Source organism: Abrus precatorius, unplaced genomic scaffold, assembly GCF_003935025.1.
Source record: "Abrus precatorius isolate BTA unplaced genomic scaffold, Abrus_2018 Scaffold8, whole genome shotgun sequence".
Classification (NCBI taxonomy): domain Eukaryota; kingdom Viridiplantae; phylum Streptophyta; class Magnoliopsida; order Fabales; family Fabaceae; genus Abrus; species Abrus precatorius.
This window is the reverse complement of record NW_020874428.1, coordinates 37,283,620-37,308,129: the sequence shown is the minus strand read 5'-3', so window position 1 is coordinate 37,308,129 and position 24,510 is coordinate 37,283,620. Positions and strand designations below refer to the sequence as shown.

Here is a 24,510-nt window from a genome sequence, read left to right as displayed (position 1 = left end):
GAGTTTCAAAGTTTGCTCGATCATCCCTACAGCTAGCACGTATTAATCTTTCGGCAAACTAGTCTAGAAAGTAAATGTTCATGTGATTATTCTCAACATTTTCATTTCCTATCGGTACATGTTTCTATATGCAAATTATACTGCTGGCTCTTCCGCTCTTAAGCTTCGTTAAGTCGCAGTTTTAAAGCTCTCTTATGACAAAAACTTCAGAAAATCAATGTTTGATGAGATCTTATCACAATTTTATATTTGTGTGAATGATAGCAGGTTTTCTATCAAAATGCAACAGAATCGTTAAAATATCAAATTCAATTATTGCTCAAAAAACATGATACATGTATCTTAGATATATTTGGCGTTATCCAATCTGATTCTGACAACGACTCAATTTTACTAACTTGGGGTATTTTTCATACCGACTCCACTCAAAAAACGCGAATACATGTTTTGCTATTACATACGAATTGTGATGCAACAAATCAGGAGAGAAGAATCCCTTCACAGCAGAAATTTAAAACGAAAACCACAATAAGATTATTTCAGTCGCTACATAGTGAAGCACAACATGCCCAATCAGATGATGCACGAGGAGATTAGATGCATTTCTTACAATTGATATTTGGTATATCATACTATGACAATGGACATACAGACCTACTGCATTTTTGCATCAATTGACTAGGTGGTTGTTAATCTAGCACGCTAACCAACCAGCCTAAGTGATCTTTTTTTTTCTTTAATGGAAAACCAACCCCATTGATTGATCTGTCATTCCCAATGAATCTCCCTCGAACTATGTTGTTTTTTCAAAACCACCAGCTATCTGCATATGCAACCATCCTGGCTGTGATCCCTGAGCGTATCCCCTGGCTGCTTGTGATCCAAATATTATTCCAGCAAGGTCAAATGGCTGAGTACCAACCTGAATCAAACAAATCAACTGATCAAAATCTTAGTATTCTGAAAATAAACAGTCCGAAAAAAACAATGATGAGTTACAGAAATGTTCTAGGTCTACGTAAACAATATTGGAGCTGGAGACAGAAGGCCAATTGAGAAGATTTATCTTTGCTAAACAACTAAATCTTTTACACTGGTAGGAGTGTTTGTCAAGATAGTGTCTAAACTTGATTTACTAGATAACATTCCATGACTCAATTTTTTTCCACGGGGTTATTTTGAAGCCAAAAGTAGTAATTTGACTCACATTAATTGCATAGAAATGTTAATTTTGTACGAGTGAGAATTGGTTGCTTCGGCACAATTCATTAATAACTACACTCTCTCCACTAAAATTTATTTTTAAAAGTTTGAGTGATAATCATTAAATTAGGAGTAAAAGTCGTTAAATCAAAAGAGACCCACATGATTTATGTGATTTTTAATAAATTTTAATCAATAAAAAATATATTAAAGAATGTGTAGTTAGCATTTCTCTACTACAAAAAAGCTGATTTTATTTTCTCTTCAATCTTTTAAATAATAGTTGCCAAAAGGCCCAAAAAATGTAACACAATGAGAATCTCTAAATTCTTCTGGCAGAGAAAAGTCAAAGCTTAATATTGCAAATCATAAGAGAAAATTGTCTGAATGATGCAACGAATTATGTTGTCAATATATCAAAAATGAAAAAATGGACAGTAAAAAGCCCAAGATATAACTGGTAAGCAGCAGCTCCAGACAAACATGAATCACGAGGAAGTCGCAATCCAAGATTCAGATCTCGTGTAATATTATGAAAGCTTACAGAACATTACCTAGAATCAGGCAAAGATACCTGACAATTGGGTTCACTTCAGTTGAGGATTCATACATCACTGTTACATGCAGATCACTGTACAGTGATAATTGACATTTATAAGAATCCAAAATGGATGACAATTAACAAGGTCATAGGATTCAGGGCTCCACAGAATTCACAAAAAGTATTCAGCTCATTCTTTTTCTAAGCCGTTTATAATTTTGTTTCTTGACACTCAAAGAAGTTTGCATCATTCTATTCTTTATTTACAACCTTTTCCCATACACTTATTTAGACGGAAAATGACTTCTACAATATTTTTTCAATTTTTATCAACCATATTAACTTTTTTTCAATTATTTTCCACTACCGCTGCAGTGTGCATCCATTACATTCTTCTTTCCATATCTATGCATAAAAAATCCAGCGTGTTTGCTAATTGATACACATCAGAGAGTTGTGGAAAGGCAGTTAGAGTAGACACCCAGTGTGTTTACATTGAACCTCCTTCGTATTTAATAAGAATTAGTTTAAGAAAATTGTTAACAAGTGTCCCTAATACACTGATTAAGGAACAAAATTTAAAATATATCATTAAAAATATAAACATACATTTAAAATTTACTATTTATTAATTTCTTAACGCACCAGTAAAACCCTTAGTTTAATTTTCAATAGTCTAATTTATTATACCTCTGAAAGATTTTAGGAAATTACACGGACCCATATATTTATAAATCGATGTATTCTTTAAGTTTTTTAGTAAAATATAATTCGCCCCAAAATTAACCATTTCAGTCAACAATTTCCCAGACAAGCAGGGCGCTTTTTCTCGGGTGTTCCCAAACGTCAACAACACCCCACTAATACAATTTTACTTAACTTTTCCTAAACGTAATAACTTTGACGTTAGCTTAACGTACTTGAAGTCGATAGACTTACATCCTTTGAAGGAAAACATTCAATATTAGGGCTCATGTTCAACCTCGAATTAACTGCCTCAAGCTTCATTGAAAGAAACTGCAAAAAAAAAAAAGTAATTTTGGACAGAATTAGATTCAGCAGCGTAACATAAAACATAAAAGTAACAAACATCACATCATTGAGAGGTAAACGTTAATGGATAGAAAGATAAAGGTACCCACCTCAACCTGGCGCTGCAGTGATTGGATATAGTTAATTATCTCATCCAGGACAAGTGCTTTACCAATTACCTAAATGGAAAAGGTAAAAAATAAAATGAAACAAAACAACAACAACAATAACACAACAAAATATGATGTTTATTGTTTAGTTACCTTGTTGCATCCGGGAACTAAATCTTGAAGAATTTTCATCCTCTCACTGATCTTTTCTCTTCTAGCCTGCGAAAACAACGCAAGCTTCTGAATAAACAATAATTATAAAAATACAAACAACAGAACAAGAGAGAAGTGAAGTATGAATTACTCTCTCGGCGAGACTGTGGCTATCGGTAGCTTGTCCCCTTCTGGCTCTCACGTGTATATAGTCTTGCTTAGGTGGTGATTGCTCAGAAGGTTTAGCGGTTGGTTGAGGTGACTTGTTACCGGCTACGGAGGTGGCATCAGCTTGGAGTTTGAACGCAGCGTTTTGGTCTGCTAACTTGATATGTTTATTGGAGGCAGAGTGATTCTGTTAGAAGAAGAGAGGGGTGTGAGAAATGAGAAAGAGAAAAAGGAAAAGGAAGGGAAGAAGTGGAAATGGAAAGAACGAACCAGCGAGTGAAGAGTGGGAGGGAGAAGATTGTTCCTCTTGCGGCGATTGGGAGTGTGGGGAGGAGTGGGCCAAATCTCGGACAAGGAAGGGTTATCGGAGGAGAATGTGGAGTCGTTGATGAGGGGAGGTTCCATGGAGATTCATTCAAATTGAATTGGGAACTGAGAATTGGAAATTAATTTATTGAGTGTGGAATTGAGAGGTGAGCAAGGATGAAAGGGACAGTGAGTGAGGTTAGTTTGTGATATGTGATGTTTTGCGTTTTTGTTTGTAGCATTCAAGGAGTCTCAGTCTCAGACTGGGAGTGGGAGTGGGAGTAGCCAAAGCAAAGCTCCTCTGGGTGTGGCGTACTGCGCCTACTGCGCTTCTTACTTATCTCTTCCCTGTTTTTATCTCCCCTTTCTAAAAAGCAAAATTAACATGTCATGCAACTTTAACTTCGACTATCATATATCATATCGTCTCCGGACTTTTTTTTTTCTTTTTCAAAATACAAGTAATTTTTTTATAAATTTTAGTACGATAAATATAACTTTTTTAATTCAAAAATTTCCGGCATAAATAAAAATATAATAGTATTAATAGGCAGTTTCTAATTTGATTCTTTCAATAAATAATTACGCAAAAAATTTGAAGGTAGTTTTGTTATTATTTTATTCAATTTAGATTAATTAAATATTTAATGTGACATAGTTATTCGTATCTTTAAAAATTATCACGCGTGGCTTTGTAAGTTACCAGGGATAAAATCTTTTATCAATATTATGAAAATATAAAAATGGTGATTGACTATTAATTAAGAGAAGAAAAAGTAAAACCATATAAAATTAATTTAGTTATATATATTACTTAAAAAACTATACAATTGTGTGTGTTAAAAAAATATTGTAAGAGGTTTTTAAAATGAAAAGGGTGTTTGTGTTTCCGGTGTTTATATTTGAAATACACAAGGCGTAAATGATGGAATAATTACAAGTATGGAAATTATTTGAAGTATTTTTAAAAACTTTCTTATAAAAATATGTGTACTTCAACGCTCACTCAGTCTTTAATCTATACTTGTTTACTTAATTTTTAAATGTATTTACAAGTAAAATACATAATTTTGTTTCGAAATGTGTGCCGCTTGCTTAAAAAAGATAATTATAGTTGATAAATTTTTTATATTTAGTTTTTAATATATTTACAATTAACATTCAGAATTTTATTTCTTAATGTGTGTCTTTTGCTAAAAGGCGTAATTATAGTTGATAACTTTTCTAAACTTTTTCGAGACTGACTTTAAAAATTAAATATACTTGTTTTAATAAGAGTAAAATAAATATACGTATAACAATTTTAAGAATAAATTATTTGGAGTTATTTATGGTTGTAATATTTTGCAATCAATTATCTTCTACAGTAATGAATGTTGGACTTAAAAAAAATTATGAAAAAAGAGAGTAGAAGTAAAATGCTAAAAATATATGTTGTTACATGCGGGAAAAAAATTATGTTAAAATAACTCAATAACACTTATTGACGAGAATATTAAAAAAAGTTTAATTAAACATTTACTTAAAAGATCATTGAAATGTCAATAAAAATATATATTATATATTACTCGCGTAAAAAAAAGCTTAAATTTTTTTTGTAAATAATTATAAAATAGACCATAATCAATAAAATTTTTAAAATTTTAAATTTTTACCAAACAAAACAAAGCTATGTAGTTTATTTAATTATTTCACTTAATGAAATAAAATTATATTATTGTTGTGACAGTTTCGTTTGTTTTTTTATGGATATAGTTAATTTTACATATTTTAACAATATTTTTAATATGAAAAGTGAAAATAAAATTAATTAAATATTATTTTAATTTTATATATTAACGTATATATAATATTATTAAAATTTAAATCCAATAGGATCTTTTTATTCTTCCCACTCATGATTTATCTCAATGTAGTACAGTGAATTATCGCTTTTCCTTGCTTGTGGTCGATATAAAAAATTTATTTAATGAAAAGTTTAGCGTAATATATTATTAAATGTCACGATCAATTCAATATTATTAATAATACATTATAATGAATGTCATGATGGAAATATTATTAAATGTTATGATGAGTGTCTTGATTTTTACGTTACTCGGGATGTCTCGAAAATTAACTTTAGGCTGTAATATTTTAAAAAAATGAAAACCCGTGTATCTTAGTGTGTAACCTTTTGTAAAAAACTTAAAAACGCAGTGTATGTGGCTGAAAATGAAAGTTCTTTAAGTTTTGATTAAAAAAATGAAATCACTAGTTCCTGATTATAATTTAAAATTGTTTGAATGGTTTAATTATTTTTAAACAAGTCTTAATTCGAGTTTATAAAAAAAACTAAAAGAGCTTAACTGCTTAAGTAATTCGTTCTATTCAATTTTAAATTATTCAAAACTTAAAGTAAGTTGTAAATATTAAAAGTGCATGTTTACAAAACCAAAAGATTCATCCAAACAGGCAAACACACACCTACCCACGTTAAAAAAAGTCACATAAACACGTACTTCTAACTCGCTTTGTGTTAAAATTAGTTTTGTAAATTAAGTAATGTAAAATTAAATTTACAAATATTCACTTAAACACACACCTGCAATGTTATATATACAATGCTACTCTCAGTCATTCTGAAGACATATGGTCGTTCTCTTTATCTGTTCATGTAAGCACTTTATTTTTTATTATTCTCCCAAACTAATAAAGCATCAAATAATAGGACACGAGAGATCCCCATTAGGAAGAACTTTCAATAATTTTCAGAATTAAGAAGGAGTTAATTTGTTAAATGTATTTGCTAGCCAAAAAAATATATTTTATTCACATATTTAAAAGGGTACATAAACAAAATCCTTTTTTTTTTTTTACTGATTAGAATTTGATTCTCAATTAATTGATATAATCTATCAACAGAAAACAAAATGAAAAAAAATAAAATGAGATTGTTGTCATAAACAAACAAGATGAAAAAAAAGAGACTGAAGCGTATAAAAATAAAATAAAGGCAAGACATGAAAGGGTGAACAGACAGGCAAAGAATCAGATATAACCATTCCTTTTTCTTGTTTGAGAAAATTTCTGACTCAAATGGAAGGACCGTGCTATGCTATCGCCTTTTCCTTTTGGACTTAATTATCCTTCATTCAGTTCGAACCAAACTAGTTGTCAAGGACTCACGGGCTAGTCCAAGGTTCCAGTTATGCTTAATCAATTGGTAGCACAGACCTAAAGTATTCAAAATCTTAGTCACTTACATATCAATCACTTGGATAGTAATGAATAGACCCTTGAGTTGATTCTTCCTGTTATATTCATATTCGTTAGCACTTAGCAGAGTGCTATCTCAGGTTGGGTAGGTCAATGAAAGTAAACATTAGCACGAAATAATCTCCCTGTAAATTTGATTTATTATTCTTGAAAATGGAATAATTTCTATATACAATATTCCTTTTATGTACCCTTCTTTTTTTCCATTTTGTGACATATTTTTTAGTATTAAGTATTTTGAAATTTACATTGATTTTGTATTTCACCTGTATTTCCAATACATTGTATAATAAACATAACTTTTACTGCTTTAGTAGTTATTATAAATTTACGATTGCATGTCATGTTGAAAGAATGATTCTGCATACTTTACATTAAAAAAATATTGCTGAAGGGGAATCTCACAATTTATAATATGTTTGATTTATGTTTAATTGAAAAGTTTATTTATAATAAGGTAAAAAATTATCTTTCATAAAAATTTTGAGATTTGACTATGACAGTTTTGTTAACTTAGATGTTTACTGTTGAGTTTAAACATTTTTAAAGATATATTTTTATTAAAAATATAATATTTATCATACTTTTTATTCTTACGGTGATAAATATGGTATTTTTTAATATAAAAAAATGTACTATTTTTAACTGCTTATGTTGAACTCTTAAGACTAAAATTAATTTTTTTAAAGTATAAAACCGATTAAATAAGCTACTGGTTGATTTGAGAAATTAACTTTGGACGACATCGATCGTACTCATGGGAGCTGTAAACAAAGAATAACGTGTGCATGAAATCATTGTTATCCTAATTATAATGATGCTGGGTCCTTTCCTTCGTTTCAATATCCTGCTTCCAACTTTTACCTAACATTGCTTGCGATCATACGTTGAATATGATACCAAAAATCGGGCCCTATCAAATATTGAAATTATTCTTCTCTCTACCAACATTTATGAATGAGAGCTGGAACAGAATATGAGTACTCTTCGAGTTTGTTAAGCTCACAAGAATAATTAACAAAACTTAATAAGAGGACAAACGAGAATCCATGGGAATTGCATCCTTACAATTATTTGCACTGCATTAAAAACGTAGCTGGTGAAACCAAACTTTAATTAAATGGTCGATAGACTTTTACTAACATAAAACAGTATAGAAAAACCTCATTAATAAAGTGCCTTGATTCTAAAGACACTAATTAGCATTTACCTTAACTAAAAAGAAAATCAAAACACCCGAATGATGTGTACCCTCTTTATGTTGGACAAATCATAAGCCACTAGAGAATTAGATTCTACGACAGTTTTTCTTTGTTATTTATCTTATATGTCATTTTTTATATCTTATTTTACAGATCATTTTGCAACAAAGCTAATCCAAAACCCAACTATTAAATTGGCTCTGTTTTAACCACGGTGTTTGAACACTTGTTTTCATACTGCATATGTTTAAATATCAATAATTCTTGTTCTTACATCGATTTAACACAGGATTGAATATCGGTACGGACTGAAGATATGAGTTACTTACATTGATTATATATAATAAGAGATTTGAAGAACAAAGATCTATCATTTATGTGAGCAGGGAATTTTCTTAGCGGAAAATCAGAGAAGAGAATTGAACATAGACTAAAAAAATTCTAAAGCCCAAGAGCCTCTGCCTGCTGCAGTTTGGTTGACTCAACGTTTTACGACAATTGTTGACCAAAATAAAAGTTATAAGACAAATGCACTTTACGGCAACCACTTAATTAAGATTATTGACCACTGACTACTCCATCTTAGAGATCTAGAGTTTAAATTCTATTGGGACCAACTCCAAGTGAGATATAAAATGTGACAGAATAGACTATCTCAATGTGCAACTTTCAACCCTCCTCCCAAAAAAGCCAAACTTTACTCTGAATATGAAGTAGACTTATTTTAATAAAAGATATTAGCATTGCTAATAACCAAAAAAATTAATTTAATATAAATTTTTAAAATATAATCGATTACCAGTGTCTTGTATAAATTCACAATACATATTTAATTTAGCAACAATAATAACGAAAATCATATCGTATGAAGGGAAGTTAGTTAACAAAAACATCGTGAGTAATCAATGTATAAATTTTAGCAAATTTTACATTATTTATCGACGATATATAGTTACCCATAGCTAAAGTTTCAGTTACAAATATTTGTCCGGAAGATTGTTACCCATCGTAATCCTTCTTCTATATATGTATGTGTTGAGTGTGGACAGGCTCTTCTTGAGTTGATGTGCCATGGAAATTGACAACCCATCTCGTGGACACTCCAGCAAGTTGGTGCCAGTGATAAATGCTACCCCTCATTGTCAAATGTCAAGCACTTCACACAGTTGAACAGAAGTTTCCAGGCTCAGGATAGCATTATTGCCTAACTAGTCAATTATGAAAATTTTTACCCACATAACCATCACTCACCATTACCTAACTTGCTTAGCCAAAAAGTGATAATCAGCCAAGAAAAATTAATTAAACCCGAGAAAGTCTTTGTTTGCCATGCCCAAATAAAGTTTCCCATTTTCATGTGCCTCCCAAGTTCTGGGTTTCTGAAAACCAGAATAGACCAGCTAGCAAGTGGTTATTCCGTGTTCATTGGGTTTTATTCGCTTAATTGAATTTGGAATTAAGCTGTTTGGATTGGATCGTCAGTGAGTCACAAGTCGCTACTTTTCCAGCTCATTCTCGCAGCACATGCATGCCCTTAAACACCAAAAGTGATGTACAAATATACCCATGCTTAATGCCACTTTCCACGGTTACATCAAATCAGAGGATGTAAGTGCTTTAGTACTTGTTTAGATCACCATTTTGAAGATTTTTTTTTATTTTAAATAATTATTTATGATTTTATGTTTTCAGTTTTATTTTAAATTTTATACAAAAACGTTTTTTTAAAGTTTATTTTGATATCTCTTATAATCAAGTTCGTAAATAAATTATTATTTTTAATAATTTATTAAATGAATAATTACTTAATTAAGTTCACTTAAACGCTCATTAAAGTAATTACACATAGTTGTTACATCTATTTATTACTGGTTTGGAACTTATTGATTTCCACAAATAATTGTTTTTTTTTTATAACTTTTTTAGAAACTAAAAAGGGATAATTAATTTTTAAATAATCAATTCAAATAGTGCTTAAACTTAAGGTTTTCATCAAAATATTAATTATTTGAAGTTTGAAATCTTCAATCTCTTTAATATTTTATTATTATTATTATTATTATTATTATTATTATTATTATTATTATTATTCAGTTTAAGTAAGTTTATTAAATTATACAAAATAAAGATTACATAATTTAATGATTTTTTTTCATAATTTTGATATAATTATATAAAAAATTTAATGAATTTATATTATCAGTATTTTATATTTTTATATTTAAAATATATCAGATGTAAGTTCTTCTAAAACGAGAAGGATATATATTACAAGACGAAACACATTAGTGCTTATTAGTTTCAAAAATTAATAATTAAGATTGAAACCAATTACATAATTTGTTATACATATGTGTAATTTTATCATAAATTTTAAATATTATTTTTTATTGATAATTATAAATATATTTTATTTTCTAAGATATAATTATAATTTTAAAGAATTAAGTTAATTCATATCCTTATTATACACTAATGTCATTACTCCATCTACCGTCTTGAAAGCTCTTAATCAATAACTTAATAATAGACTTGTTCCAATTTTGTACCCTTTTCCTATAAGAATCATGCACGTGTTGAAAAGGCAAAGACAAAAAAATTTAATAATAATTTAAGATTGATTATACGAGTCTGTAAAAAATTTAAATAACCATTTTTATTTTTTAAAAATGATATAATTTTTTTAAAATGTAATAATATGAAAAATCGTTAAACCATAAATATCTCAAAAACTGGCACATTTGATATTCTATTTTTATAAAAATATATTTATTAATTTATTTAATTATTATTGTAATAGTATCATGAAAATTGTATTTAAATTTTTTTAAACATTTATTAATATATAAGCTAACAATAGTTATTTTTTTGTATTTTAAATAACACATCATCGATTAAAATACAGTGAAACAATAAAGTATGAATTAGTATTTAAATTATGTATATATATTCATAATGACATTTTAATAATTTTTTTATTAAAAATAAATTCTATCAATTTAATTATTTAAACTTTATATGATACTGTGTAATTAACAATCAATAAATTTATATGAAATATTTTTTTAAAATATAATCGTTGAATTATTTTTATATATTATCTTGATTGTTATTTATATTAAATTTTGTAAAAATTTAAAAATTATAAAATCATAATAAAAATTATTTTAATTTCATATATTTCAAAGATATATATTATACTAATTTTAATGTTATGAACAATGTTTTGAATTAATATAAATTTTTAATAATTAACATATTTTGAATTAATATTAAAATGTATACGTATGATATATATAGCAATAATTTTTAATCAATGATTGATTTTGTAATATTTTGAATAAAAAAATTATTCAACAGTATAATTGTTGGTATAATTTTACACGTGTGTAATTAAATATACATACATGTATCCATACGGCTACGACAAGTGTCAAAATTTTAGTAAAATGATATTTTCAGCAATTTTTTATTGAAAATGATTTTTACTGGTTAGATTTTGTAATATCATCATAAAAATTATTTATACAAAATTTAGAAGACATGTAACAAAATGGTGGTTATTTTTTTAAAACAATTGATATAAATTTTAATGTGTAATATTGTACAGATTAAAAATATCATAAATAATAAATTATTCATTAAAATTCATTGAGATTATAAAATATTAATTAATATTTAAATTTTACAAATTTTTCATACTAAATATATTTGTTAAAATTAAATAACAGTAAAAATATAATTAAAATATTTTTATTTTATATATTTGTAAAATATATATCACATTAATTTTAACGTATATGAATGACTTATTAAATAATTTTTTAAAATAATCTAGAGTATAAAAACTTTTTAATTTAATAATTAATTTTAGAACAAATTATTAAATTGTGTTATATATATAAGTTCGTAATACGAGATTAATAATGAATTTTGATGCAAACGTTCAATCATATATTGTTATTTTGAAAAAAAAAAAAGTTAGAACAATAACTATAAAAAAAAGTCGAAAGAGATGTCTTAGCTAATAAAATTGTTTGTACTGGAATATAAAAACTTAAGTCAAGATTAAATTTTATATTTTGTTCTCTTTTATGAGCATAGTTTGAGAAATCAGTCCTCTCATGTTAAATTATTTAAAATTTGTTATTTTATGAGCTTATTTAAATTGATTAACATTTATGAAATACGTAACTTTTTCACATGAAAATTTAACATGAGATAATTTATTTTAATGTATGTATGCATCCCTATAGGTTTTCAAATGATATGAATGAGTCGTATTAAGTGACGCGACCATGCGAAGATATAATTAGATCTATCTACGTATATATACTTGGATTAACACCCTGTCAAATATGACTGTTCTTGAATCTACAATGGGTAAACTATATTGTAAATAATTTCGAACACCCTGATACAAGTTCAGCATACTAAGAGAGCTTAGACAAATAATCTATTAGTTCATTTAACGTGAAATCAAATATACGCTTAATATCACGTTGAAATTCAAATATATTATTCCACTAAACGTGAGATTTGTAATGACAACAGTTTCAAAAATAGTTTATAAATCCATTCCATGTTTGTATTGGGAAGATCCATTCTTTTTGGCTTGGGCATGTACTTTTCCATAAACTTTCCTTGAAAAAAGGACGTAGTGTGGGTGGAAGAACCATGACCTCTTGCATAATCATTAATCAATTTATACTATTTATTATTATAACAAATTGGGTGTCGTTGTCTTCAAAAGAAGGATTTGATTAATCTGATGATGACAAAATTCAATCAATGGGGAGGAGATTGCGAAATTGTAAGAAGAAAAGCCGTTGTCCTTGATAGGTGGCTATTAACAGGGAATGATGATCGCAAAACGTTAAGTCAATATCAACTTATGAACTATCAAAAGTATGTGTATGTCTCGGGTCACGACGAGGAATGTGAGTCTGAACTGGAGTCTAAGTTTGTGGCCCTTACCGAAAATCTTATTGTGTCTTTGTAAAGAAGGACAACTTGCTCAAAGATAAGATTGCCAAATGAGGATAGGGATTTAATAGTGTCATGCCAAACTCCAAATAAGATATCTTGCGAATGAGAATGTTCAGCAGAATACCCCACTTTCAAGTTTCGATGCGTTTTGGAGAATCGCAAAGTAAATATGAAATAATAAGTATGCATATTTGTGTTCATATTTTTAAATAAAATAAATTCTTCCAAACTTATATTTACAAATCCTTACTTAAACACAGACTTAGAATTATTCTTTGATAAATGTGTGTGCCTCATAGATACATCCATCATAATAGATTGTTGGGAGTTGTAGGGTGCGCCGCATGAACTGTAGATATTCAATAACAGCAGCAGCTACAAGCCTACAACGCCGGCTTTCGCACGCCCTTTCTTTGTAGATCATTGTTTTTCTTTCTTTCTTGTTATACAAAAAATGTCTCCATTTCGCTTTCACTTCATACCAAGTCCTGGTTGATAAACCACCGCAAATGCTTGGAAATTTACATTAAAATGCGAACCTTCTTTACTGATAATTAATTTTAATTGGTTTTTAGATTAAACTATGTTATTATTTCAATATGTATATAAACTGAAATGAAAAACAACTTTGCCAACGAAACTTGTTTGTCTATACATTAGGCTTTAGATCTGGGAGTCAACTCGAGACTGAGCTTATTCTTACATACTGAGTCATGTTGATGTCAATGGATACAGCTATATTCTTACATTACTAAAAGCAGCGGGTGAATCATGCAGAATGAGTACAAAATGATGCTAAATGCAGTAAAAACCAACAGGATATTTGACAAATTAAACGGGACAGTTTAATATGCCTATACAGCCATTTTCTTCAAGCTAATATACTGCTTCCGACACACTTCTCAGCTACCCTCCCTTTATTTCAAAGGGTATACTGCTTCAAATATTTGAGAGCTCAAGCTTTGTATCAGCAATTTAACCAAGTTATTAGACACCCTGTTATTTTTTAAAAATTATCATAAAGATAATATTTAAACAAAAATCTTATTTTGGAATTATTTAATACCTTATTGTATATAACATTATATATATTTTAAAATATATGAAGAAGAATAATGTCCATCATTAAAATATGCACTTTTAAGCTTCAAAGTTAACATAACAGATTTGATAAAACCAAAATTAATAATAACGTTTTAATATCATACAATAAGAGGAAAAAAAAAAAAAAGCGGTCGTTAGAAGTAAAGTCAATATTTGAGTCATACGATGGCTACTACTGTTTTCAAGGAAAAGCAATACGTTCACCCTTTCATTTTAGGCACAAAGGTTAAAAAAGGGATAATAATATTTTGTACACACAATATACTTTCTACCAAATGCACTTCTCTTTTCTATTGGTTGAGATGTTTTACATGTGGTTGCTGTTTTCTCAACAATGCTTATGAATTTTTTTTAAGACACCAAATATGACAATGCCACATTTAAAAATTCTCTTCCCTCAAAATAATTTTGCAAACCATGGAACACAAAATCAAAATAATGATTAGGGAGATACCAATTAGAGAGTAAAAAATTATGTATTGTCTAATTGTATGTTATAAAATTAGGTTCTAATTATTGAAAGCAGGATAAGATTTTCATCTACTATCCTTCTCATGCAAACATTTTTTTTTCTTATTTGTAACACACATGCCGTTTGATTCTTATATTATATCAAAATAATATTTGTTTAATTGATTATCCATTTAAAATATAACTTATATTTTCTTCATTTGTTTTAATCAAATTTTAAACTTACTAAGTTATTGCTAATCACAATGATATATTTATAAAGTATCTCATTAACATATTATTTTATTAATAAAACTAATTTTTAATATTATAAAATTATATTTTTATTATCAATAAAAAATTCTAAAATGTTTTCAATTTTACATATTTAATATTTCATAATATTAATCTTCTAAAAATTGTGTTAAGGCCGATAAGGGACGAGAGATTTTACTGTTGAGCCCGAAACTAAAATAAAGCCCATCCCTCTAAATTAGAGAGACAATATTTCTTTGTCTAAAAACTTGGAAAGGTAAAACCGAGACCATCTTTTGTGACGGAAGCCCAATGTAAATGTTTCCAACTTGAAGTGCCTTTTTATTTTTAGCTTGTGTGTGTGTCTGTGTTGAAACTCTCGTGCATATTTTTTTTATTCAATTTATCTATTTTGTACTGCTATAATGCTTTAGGTTTAACATTCTTTATTTTGTAAGTGTCGTTGGACTTTTAATTTATGATTCCTGACAAAAAAAAGTGTCTTTGTTGAACCAATACGAAATGCCTTTCCATTTTGGGAAACCCTTAAAAAAAAAGTACCTTCCCTATTCCTGACTTAAGATGTAAATGATGAGTTGAATTAAACACTTTAGGTTTATCTTGTAAGAAAAAAGAGATTTTGAGTTCAACTTATTTATTTTTCAAAAATTAAATTTAAAGTTTTAATTTAACTTGGTTAAAAATTACAAAGTCAAAATTATAATTTCTTTATTCTTTATTGAATTTTCTTTGAATATTTTTTAATTAATTTAATACCTAATGGATATTTTCATGCTAAAAACAAAATAAAATAAAAGGTTAGTAAAATATAATTTTATTGATGAGGATGGATTAAATTTTAAAAATGGAATTTATGATAGTAAAATGATATTTCTTTTTGAAGAAAAAACAATGACCATTCATTTAAGTAATACTTCCTATAGATTAGAATGAAGTAAATGTTACATGTGCATATATATATATATATAAATAATTGTAAGTTTATTTATTATATTCATTTAAAAAACTATAATTTAATTTATTAAGTATATATATATGAGTTATTAATATCAAACTTAACTTATCTGATTTAAAATGATAGTTTGATTTATGATCCTTTTTGGTCACATGTTGAAGCAATGTTATAAAGTTATGATAATGGGTGTGCAAGTGAACATTTTGGTTTATAATACAGGCCTACAAGGGAACTGGGATGGACCGCCGGGTTTGTAGGGTCATGGGGTGTCCTCGAGAAGTGGCATGCCATGGAGTAAAGTTTGGTTTGTAGGGTTCCTTTGGAGTTTGGACACACGTATAAACAAAACGGCATCACAAAAGTGTAACAAGGAACACAAACATTTAGGAGATCTGGGTCACCCTTTTTAGATTTTAGCCATTCTCAAATCTCAATAAACTTTATCATACAAATTAAGGCAGTGTGTCCACTAAGCTGCAAAGTACAAATATAACCGCTCTGCTTCCTTATAATCCAAATTCTTGCCGAAATCATGTCAACTCTTTGTATACAAGTACAATTGTGGTTTGCCTATAAAAGACTACCTTTGATCTACAAGTGTGAGATGAAACTTAATCAGAATCTATCCGGTCAAATTAATGACATGCGGAAGTTAGATAAAAAAAAGCAAAAAGGAAATCAAACTATCACGGCTCTTTATAAAAAATAACAATTGTACATCAATGACCATTTAAATTTAGATTCAAACACCCACTGATTCTTTAATGATTCACGTAATTAATAGTTCCATCGAAATTATAATTTCTTTTTTATATAATATTTATAGTCATAGACGCACAGCATCTTTGAAAGTTGGAGGATATGAACTGAACAAGTACCAAACCCCCCTTTCCACTGCTGCCAACAATTTCCAGGTTATTCGGGGTCGATGGAAGAATTGTGCTATTTGAATGAATTTTGGTTAACGTATGCAATAAAAGGCAGATTTCAAATTATCAATCCAAGGATTAAGAACTTCTAGTTCCTCACGACACAAGAGAAAGAAGAAATGGACAAGAACGAGAATGAGGACTTAGACCAAAAATTTAATGCAATGGACCCCAAATCTATTTGAAAGTTGAATAATTGCACAAATTTTGCAGGCAAGAATGAGTGAGCGAGAGCGACGTGAGAATACTAACTACACGTTCTATGTGCCTTTCATGACTACGAACGAAGTGCCTGTTCAGATCAGATATCCAGCTACTCAACTTTCCCTAGCACATTTGGTAAGCATCACTTTTAAAATTAAGTAAAATTAATTTTTAAACATGGTTAGGATAGATATCAAAATTGATTTTAGTCATTCTTTTTTTATTAAAACGTATGTATTTATTTGAATGCGTGATAATTACTTTCGTACTCATGATATTGCTGATAACTGAGGTAGCAACTAAGATTAAACTTGTCCCTAGCGAGAAGTGTAACCAAGCAACTAAAAATAGTAACACAAATGAGACAATATTACGTGTTATAAAACATATCAGTTTATCAAAACAATGAGGAAGACCTTACTCTCCAAAACACAACTAAAATAACCTCCTAAAGCAGAAACTTGTTATAAAATGTCCGCATACATTGTACCAATTAGTTAAAATTAAAAGTATAGAAATAGTTTAAAATTACAATTCTGATAATTATACAAACAAATTTGATTTCAGTAAAAAAAGATAGATGCATGTAGGTAAACAACAAGAAGAGGCACTTGGCATGTAAAATTTAATTTCTTCTATTAACTCCATTGGTTACAATACAATGCATTAACATGGCCAGACCCACTTAGGTAGAATTGGACGGAAACAAAGTGGGTGATTCCTTTTTGAAGCAGAAGTAATGTACAGAGGATGCTGCTACTCTAAGGCTTTATCTTTCTAAGATAAATCTATACCAAAATTCTTCTGACCATTGCAGAATTCACTCACCTCCTTCCTTCAACCCGCTTTTTGTACAGCGGTCTTAAATAAGAGGATATATAACTTTTGATCCATGGAGAAATATAGAAACCCTCCAACCGAATGGGTCACAAAAGACCCAAAACTAGTCCCCACAATACAGTGCCATGCCGGCCCATACACCCCATCAAATTCCTGCAAAATTGCAACCACCGCCGTTGACCAATCAACCACAAAAGACACAAATTTTGAAATCAATCACAACTTAAGTCCTAAAGTAACAAGGAAAAATAATAATTGAATGTTAGAATGAGTTAACGTTATGATTATTACCTTCTTGAGGGAGAGTGCGAGGGTCTTGGATGTGAACTTCTCCATGCTATCAAAAGCCTTTCTAGCACAATCCACAGCATGGATCTGCATAAAGGGTGGCATATCAGCTGAAACCATTTTTGCCCCATTGATTGCAAAGACATCTCCTAAATCAACCTGTGACCCACAGAAGGATCTTCTTCTACCCCCACTTGGAGCCAGAGAAACAGAAACTCTCTCAACAACATCATATTTTTCCACAACAAAATTCCTTGATTTTTCAATTTTAACATCCTCAACCTCGTACCCGGGATCCTTCTTAATCAAGCCATGAAGTTTCCTCCTTTCCAACTCTAAACAAGGCTTATGGGGCTTCTCCTTGTGGGTTTTCTGTGCAGGCTCTGGAGCAAGTCTGGTGTTATGGGTATTAGGTTTAAGAAGTGATGAAGTTTTTGAGGTATCGACAATGGCAGAGGTTGTCATGGTTTTGGTCTGCAAGCGCGTGTCAACGAGAGGAGTGTGTTTATGGGCCAAGTTTAGGCTTGACAAGTGTTTTACCAAGAAAGAGGGTTTATAGGGTCGTGTGAGATCTGGGTTTGGTGTTGGATGGTGAGAAGGGGAAGAAGTTGTTAAGGATTGTGAAGCTTTCAAGTTTCGGCGTTGAGAGGAACGGTGTGCCATAGTGTTACAAGGTAGAAGAGTGGTTTTTTCTCTTTGTGGGTTTGGCTTTGTTTTTGTTTATGGAAAAAAGATATGGGTTATGGGCAAAGTGAACAAATCTATGCTTATTCATACTGTGGTGTATGAAGTGGATGGGGACTTGTGTGGGGAGATGGATCTAGTGGCTACCAAATTGCTGTTGGATCCTGTCACGCGCCAAGGGGAGTGTGGGGATGGGGAATTATTGACCGTTGACCTGATACGTATAAGATCTTGCGTATGAGAATGGGTATACTCTTAGTAATAATAGTAGGCTATTAGGTTAGGTCAGGGTCAGGGTGCAGAATAGATTATCGGAGTAGTATTATACTATTATTGATCGATGGTTTGAAACTTTCAATTTTGAACTTTGGTAGGCTAAGATATGGTTTATCTCTTTTGATTTTTCTGGTGACGTTTAGTTCTGTTGATTGATATTTGTCATTTGTATGGTTGCATGCGTCTTGTTTTCTTTTATGGGAAAATTAAATATTCTCATGGTAATCGTGTTCTAATAATCTCGTAGTCACAGCAACACACATGTGGTCGATACATTCATAATAGTCTCTCTGTCTCTGTCTCTGTCTTTGCTGAGGAGGGCCAAAGAGGAAAATGCTGCCACGCTGGACGTTCAGGAGCCCAAGTAAATTATGAACATGTTCCAACAACATTTCAAGCTAACATTACAATGACTTTAATACAACTTTATTATTATTAACAATTTTTGAAGGCATCTTTATTAAAATAAATTAATAATCATTCATTGATCATCGATTAAATTGTTAAATATATATTAAGAAATCAATAATTAATAAAAAAATTCACACTAATACTCAAAATAAAATCTAAAGTTAGTATTCTAAATTGCATGAGTCATGTATTTTAATATTTAAATTTGTAAGATTAGTTTTTTTTAGATTTTTAAAAACTAAAATGTATGATTCATACAACTTAAGAAACTAGCATTAGAATTCATTATAAGTACCTATAAGGTATGATACTATGATGGCATGTTTCATTATCAATAATTACAATTGACGACTCCTAAGAATTAAATCAAACATAATAAGACAAGTTTAAAAGAAAAAAAAAACATAATAAGACAATGTTTTATATTTAACAATAGTAAGTTGTTGAAAAAAAATCGTAAAGTTTAAGTTCTCATTTAACACTTTGGAGAAAGATAAATATAAATCATTTTAAATGTTTACAAGTACAGAAACTTTTATAATCTCAAAATAAAGCATATTCTACTTTTAAAATCCTATTTTAAATAATATTATTAATGGCTCAAAAATAAATTAAAACGTTTCTTAAAAAATGTTACCAAGATAAAAAAAAAACACGACAAAATGTCATCAATTGTGATCATGCTAAATGCTGGATCACAATTCACATATATAAACAATTATTTACATACATGTGAATTAAATAAAATAATTATTAACCCTCTTCTTATCGTGATTTTCTCACTTTGAATTAAACCCTTTCAACCTTGATCTTGATGGAAAGTGAGGGCAGAACGTGGCAGAAAAATAGTAAAATTTAGATTCATCAGCAACAGCACATGACATACACACTCGTGTTGTGTGATCATGCATAGCGAAACCTATGAACGACGTAGCCAAGTTTAATGCTCCATTCCAATTTCCATGGGTACCCAACTTCAATTCCACTCTTATCAATCCCATTCCCATTTTTCTCTCCGTTTCCCAGAAAATGCTAACAACAACATCCCCAACCTGAAACCAACCATTAATCTTCAAAATCAGCGATGAAGAGAGGAAGAATAGCAAAGTTGGACACATTTATATCATTTAGCAAGCAACGATCCATTCAGATTCTCATCGCTATTGCACTCTTATACCTCATCTTGATCACCCTCGAAATCCCCTTCGTCGTTAGAACCCAACAGCAACACCAACCACTCACTCAAACCCTACAACACCTTCACCGCCAAAACGCTGTCGTCTCCTCTTTGATCCTAAACGACGCCGCTTTCGATTCCAAGCTTTACAAAACCGCGTGCCGAGTGGGGAAAACCGTTTGGGAAGAGCTACAACTAGAATCAGGGAACCCGCGAAGCGTGATCACGAAACCCGAAAACCGATCCGGGTCGTGCCCGCGATCCTTTGCGTTATCCGGGTCGGAGTTTCTGGGCCGCGGGAATGTGGCGGTTATTCCGTGTGGGCTCACGTTAGGGTCCCACATAACGGTGGTTGGGATACCGTTAACGATGAAACGGAAAACGTGTCAGTTTGTGATGGAGTTGCAGGGGTTGACGATCGTGGAAGGGGAAGAACCACCTAGGATATTGCATTTCAATCCTAGGTTGAAAGGGGATTGGAGTGGGAAACCCGTGATTGAACTCAACACTTGTTACCGCATGCATTGGGGTTCTGCTTTGCGTTGTGATGGTTGGAAATCCAGGGCTGATGAAGATACTGGTAAAATTAATATGAAATGAATTCACTTTTTGTTTTTCATTGTTGTGAATTGTGACATGATAGATAGTTTAACTAAGCTTGTGTTTGATACAGTTGATGGGTTGTTGAAGTGTGAGAAGTGGATTTGGGGTGATGATGTGGATAGGCATGCAGGGGAGTCTAATGCTGCGTGGTGGTTGAAGAGACTCATTGGTCGAACAAAGCAAGTAACTGTTGATTGGCCATTCCCTTTTTCTGAGAACAAGCTATTTGTTCTTACTCTGAGTGCTGGATTGGAGGGTTATCATGTTAATGTTGATGGGAGGCATGTAACTTCTTTTCCTTATAGCACGGTAAGTTGTCATTGCCCTTTAACTTGTCAATCTCAATATGGGTTATGACTTTTGCATGATTCTTAATGTTGCTGTTTGGTTTGAACAGGGGTTTACTCTTGAGGATGCCACTGGTCTTACTTTGAGTGGGGACATTGATGTCCGTTCTGTATTTGCCGCCTCTTTGCCTTCAGCGCATCCTGGCATTTCACCTCAGCAGCATCTTGAATTTTCAACAAGATGGCGTGCTCCAGAGCTTCCTTACTCTGGCGTGGAATTATTTGTTGGCGTCCTTTCGGCTGGAAACCATTTTGCTGAACGGATGGCTCTGAGGAAGTCATGGATGCAGCATAGCCTTGTCAAGTCTTTGAAAGTGGTGGCTCGTTTCTTCGTGGCACTGGTAATGCAGACAAGTTGACAAGCTTCTCAATTTTATGCTTGTTTCGTTGCTCGTGTTGATTTCTTGACATTTGAATGGTTTTAACAGCACCAGAGGAAAGAAGTTAATGTAGAGTTGAAGAAGGAAGCAGAATATTTTGGTGATATTGTTATAGTTCCTTACATGGATAACTATGACCTTGTTGTGTTGAAAACGGTGGCCATATGTGAATACGGAGTAAGTTGTTGATTGTTTAAAAATCTTTCAATTTGAAAAAGGAATAAATTTTAAGAGAGTTATAAGATTTGCTGCACCGTTCACAGGTTCGCACAGTTTCTGCAGGGTATATCATGAAGGGTGACGATGACACTTTTGTAAGAGTGGATGCTATTATAAATGAGGCAAGGAATGTTCCAATTTCTAGGAGTTTTTATATCGGGAACATTAATTATCACCACAAACCCTTGCGCCATGGTAAATGGGCTGTTACATATGAGGTAATCAGAACCTGTTGCTATGGTTTTATCATAGTTAAGGAGCGAAAGTTGTCTGGGAAAAATATTTGTGAATTTGTTTGTTACAATATGTTACCAAGAACGTGTCTGTATTTGATCCAAATAGTGTATCTGTGCATGAGCAAGGTGTTAGGCATAATTTCAACTCAAACTTTGTTATTATTTCAATACTTCACAAGCTTTTGATTGGTCTGTGCTTATACAATAATTATTCCATGCAAAAATTGCATCCATTTTCTCTCTCCAAATCAGTCATCATCAAGTTCCCATTTTTATCTGCAGTACTTTGTTGCAGCACCATATTTCTTAGCTGTCTGAATTTATGAATTGGAGACCATGGTCCGTAACTGTGCTTACCATACACGAGCATTCAATGAAATGCTTTCTTGATCTTGACTCTTGAGTATTCTGAAGTCTTACTCTTGTAGAATTGGTTGTGATTGATTTAACAATGGCTCCTGCTTCCTTATCGTTGTCAATTGTAACATCTAAATTCTTGCTGGTGATAATTTTGGTATATTAATTTATTAATGTTGTCTTCTATTTTCAGGAGTGGCCTGAAGAGGATTACCCACCCTATGCTAACGGACCGGGTTATGTTTTGTCTTCTGATATTGCACGCTACATTGTATCTCAATTTGAGATGCACAAGTTAAGGGTTAGTGTACTAATATATATTGCACATTTTCTCTGTTGTCCTGTAACTGTAATGGCTCAGGTATCTCCATGATGGTGCATCTGTTGTCCATAGTGGTTGAAGGTGTTGGCATTTTCTTCTTTATGCAGTTGTTTAAGATGGAAGATGTGAGCATGGGAATGTGGGTGGAGCAATTTAACCGAACGAAACCGGTATACTATATGCACAGCTTCAAGTTCTGCCAATTTGGTTGTGTAGAAGACTATTATACAGCCCATTACCAATCGCCTAGGCAGATGATGTGCTTGTGGGATAAATTCCAGACGCAGACAAGGCCTCAATGTTGCAACATGAGATAAAGATGAGGTATAGGTTGCCACCATCTTTGAATTCAGTGAGGATCAAAGTAAACAAGTTTTGCAGTCATAGCTTAGCTTCGAATATTGTATATACAGTGGAGCTTGGATAGTTAAAGGTAGCTCTGTATAAATGGCCTTTTAAATTCCATTATTTATTTATTTATTCATTCTTTTTGAAAGATAATTTTATTATTTAAGTTAATCTATATCATCTTCTGTTTCGGGGGTTTATTTGTTTCGGCTGGGAAGTGGGAACATGTGTTTTAATATCTACTACTACCGGATGAAAATTGGAACATATTGTTTAACACACAAGTTCTGTAATATTTTTTATATTCCAGTATTTTAGACATTTTATAAACTGGGTCAAGATCAAATCACATTAATTAGTAAAATAACTCCTTTTAATAATTTTTCATCAAATGAATAATGTAAAATTTTTATAAAGTAGATTAACTCTATAAAATTTAAATAGCAATTGATACTTTATTATTTTGCTATGTTTTAACGGGTGATATATTCAAAATATAGTTAAATAGTTATTGTTGGATTATATATTTATGAACGATAAATTGCATAATATATATATATATATATATATATATATATGTATATATAATATTCATGATAATATTACAAAATTCAATGAAAAGTTAGTTTTTTATAATATTACAATATTCCGTATAACAGTTTTTTATACAAGTAACTTGAAAAGTTAGTTGTTTAAATTTTTATAATATTTTGTCATACTTAATGGTTTTATGGTTAGCGGTTCTCCAATAACGGATAATCAGAGAAATTTTTTTAGTGAAAGATGTGATTAATGATGTGATGCAGTTTAAAGAGGGTGATAGCAAAAATATAATAAAATAAAAGATAAGTATAGATATCATGCAATTCGACAAAATAAAAATTCATTGTCAGCTTAGTTAGCACTGAGATGTTTTAAAAAGTTGAATTCAGAGTTGCAAGCGTGTGAGGAAATTGTGACTTACAACTTGAAATCAGCCACTTTCGGAAATTATTTTGTTGAAATCGGAACAGGTGAAGCATCAACAGCATTTTGAACGATCATACATATAATAGGTACATACTAGGTTACAAGACTATTCCAATCCAACATATTATTTGGGCAGGTAAGAGTGTAAGACCAATAATGCATCGACTGAAGAA

At 30.6% G+C, this 24,510-nt stretch overlaps 3 protein-coding genes across 4 annotated transcripts; 1 reads left to right on the top strand and 2 right to left on the bottom strand.

Moving 5' to 3' along the window:
* Positions 1–298: 298 nt before the first annotated feature.
* LOC113847682 (transcription factor BHLH094-like) lies at positions 299–3,900 on the bottom strand. The gene is made up of 6 exons (XM_027476920.1): positions 3,478–3,900; positions 3,191–3,394; positions 3,040–3,105; positions 2,887–2,955; positions 2,684–2,761; positions 299–922 (listed from the first exon to the last, which is right to left on the bottom strand). Exons 1-6 carry the CDS (start codon positions 3,610–3,612, stop codon positions 794–796), a joined length of 681 nt encoding a protein of 226 aa, XP_027332721.1. The 5' UTR covers positions 3,613–3,900; the 3' UTR covers positions 299–793.
* Positions 3,901–17,327: 13,427 nt separating this feature from the next.
* LOC113847721 lies at positions 17,328–18,750 on the bottom strand. Of its 2 annotated transcripts, XM_027476974.1 has the most exons (3): positions 18,456–18,742; positions 18,012–18,389; positions 17,502–17,873 (listed from the first exon to the last, which is right to left on the bottom strand). In XM_027476974.1, exons 1-3 carry the CDS (start codon positions 18,669–18,671, stop codon positions 17,718–17,720), a joined length of 750 nt encoding a protein of 249 aa, XP_027332775.1. In that variant the 5' UTR covers positions 18,672–18,742; the 3' UTR covers positions 17,502–17,717. The 2 variants fall into 2 exon arrangements, with proteins under 2 accessions (XP_027332774.1, XP_027332775.1); XM_027476973.1 differs by having other exon boundaries at positions 17,328–17,873; positions 18,012–18,750.
* Positions 18,751–20,463: 1,713 nt separating this feature from the next.
* On the top strand, positions 20,464–23,337 carry LOC113874819 (hydroxyproline O-galactosyltransferase GALT6-like). The gene is made up of 7 exons (XM_027513029.1): positions 20,464–21,136; positions 21,230–21,468; positions 21,557–21,847; positions 21,935–22,063; positions 22,150–22,323; positions 22,892–22,999; positions 23,128–23,337. The coding sequence occupies exons 1-7, from the start codon at positions 20,464–20,466 to the stop codon at positions 23,335–23,337; spliced, it is 1,824 nt and encodes a 607-aa protein (XP_027368830.1).
* The last annotated feature ends 1,173 nt before the right edge of the window (positions 23,338–24,510 follow it).

Coding starts and splice junctions, on each gene's coding strand:
- LOC113847682 (XM_027476920.1), bottom strand. CDS start 3,612: ATGGAACCTCCCCTCATCAACGACTCCACATTCTCCTCCGATAACCCT. Junction 3,106..3,190: donor GCCACAGTCTCGCCGAGAGA/GTAATTCATACT, acceptor TTGTTTTCGCAG/GCTAGAAGAGAAAAGATCAG. Junction 923..2,683: donor AATGTTTTCCTTCAAAGGAT/GTAAGTCTATCG, acceptor TGTTTGATTCAG/GTTGGTACTCAGCCATTTGA.
- LOC113847721 (XM_027476973.1), bottom strand. CDS start 18,671: ATGGCACACCGTTCCTCTCAACGCCGAAACTTGAAAGCTTCACAATCC. Junction 17,874..18,011: donor TCGCACTCTCCCTCAAGAAG/GTAATAATCATA, acceptor GCAATTTTGCAG/GAATTTGATGGGGTGTATGG.
- LOC113874819 (XM_027513029.1), top strand. CDS start 20,464: ATGAAGAGAGGAAGAATAGCAAAGTTGGACACATTTATATCATTTAGC. Junction 21,469..21,556: donor CTTCTTTTCCTTATAGCACG/GTAAGTTGTCAT, acceptor TGGTTTGAACAG/GGGTTTACTCTTGAGGATGC. Junction 22,064..22,149: donor TGGCCATATGTGAATACGGA/GTAAGTTGTTGA, acceptor CACCGTTCACAG/GTTCGCACAGTTTCTGCAGG.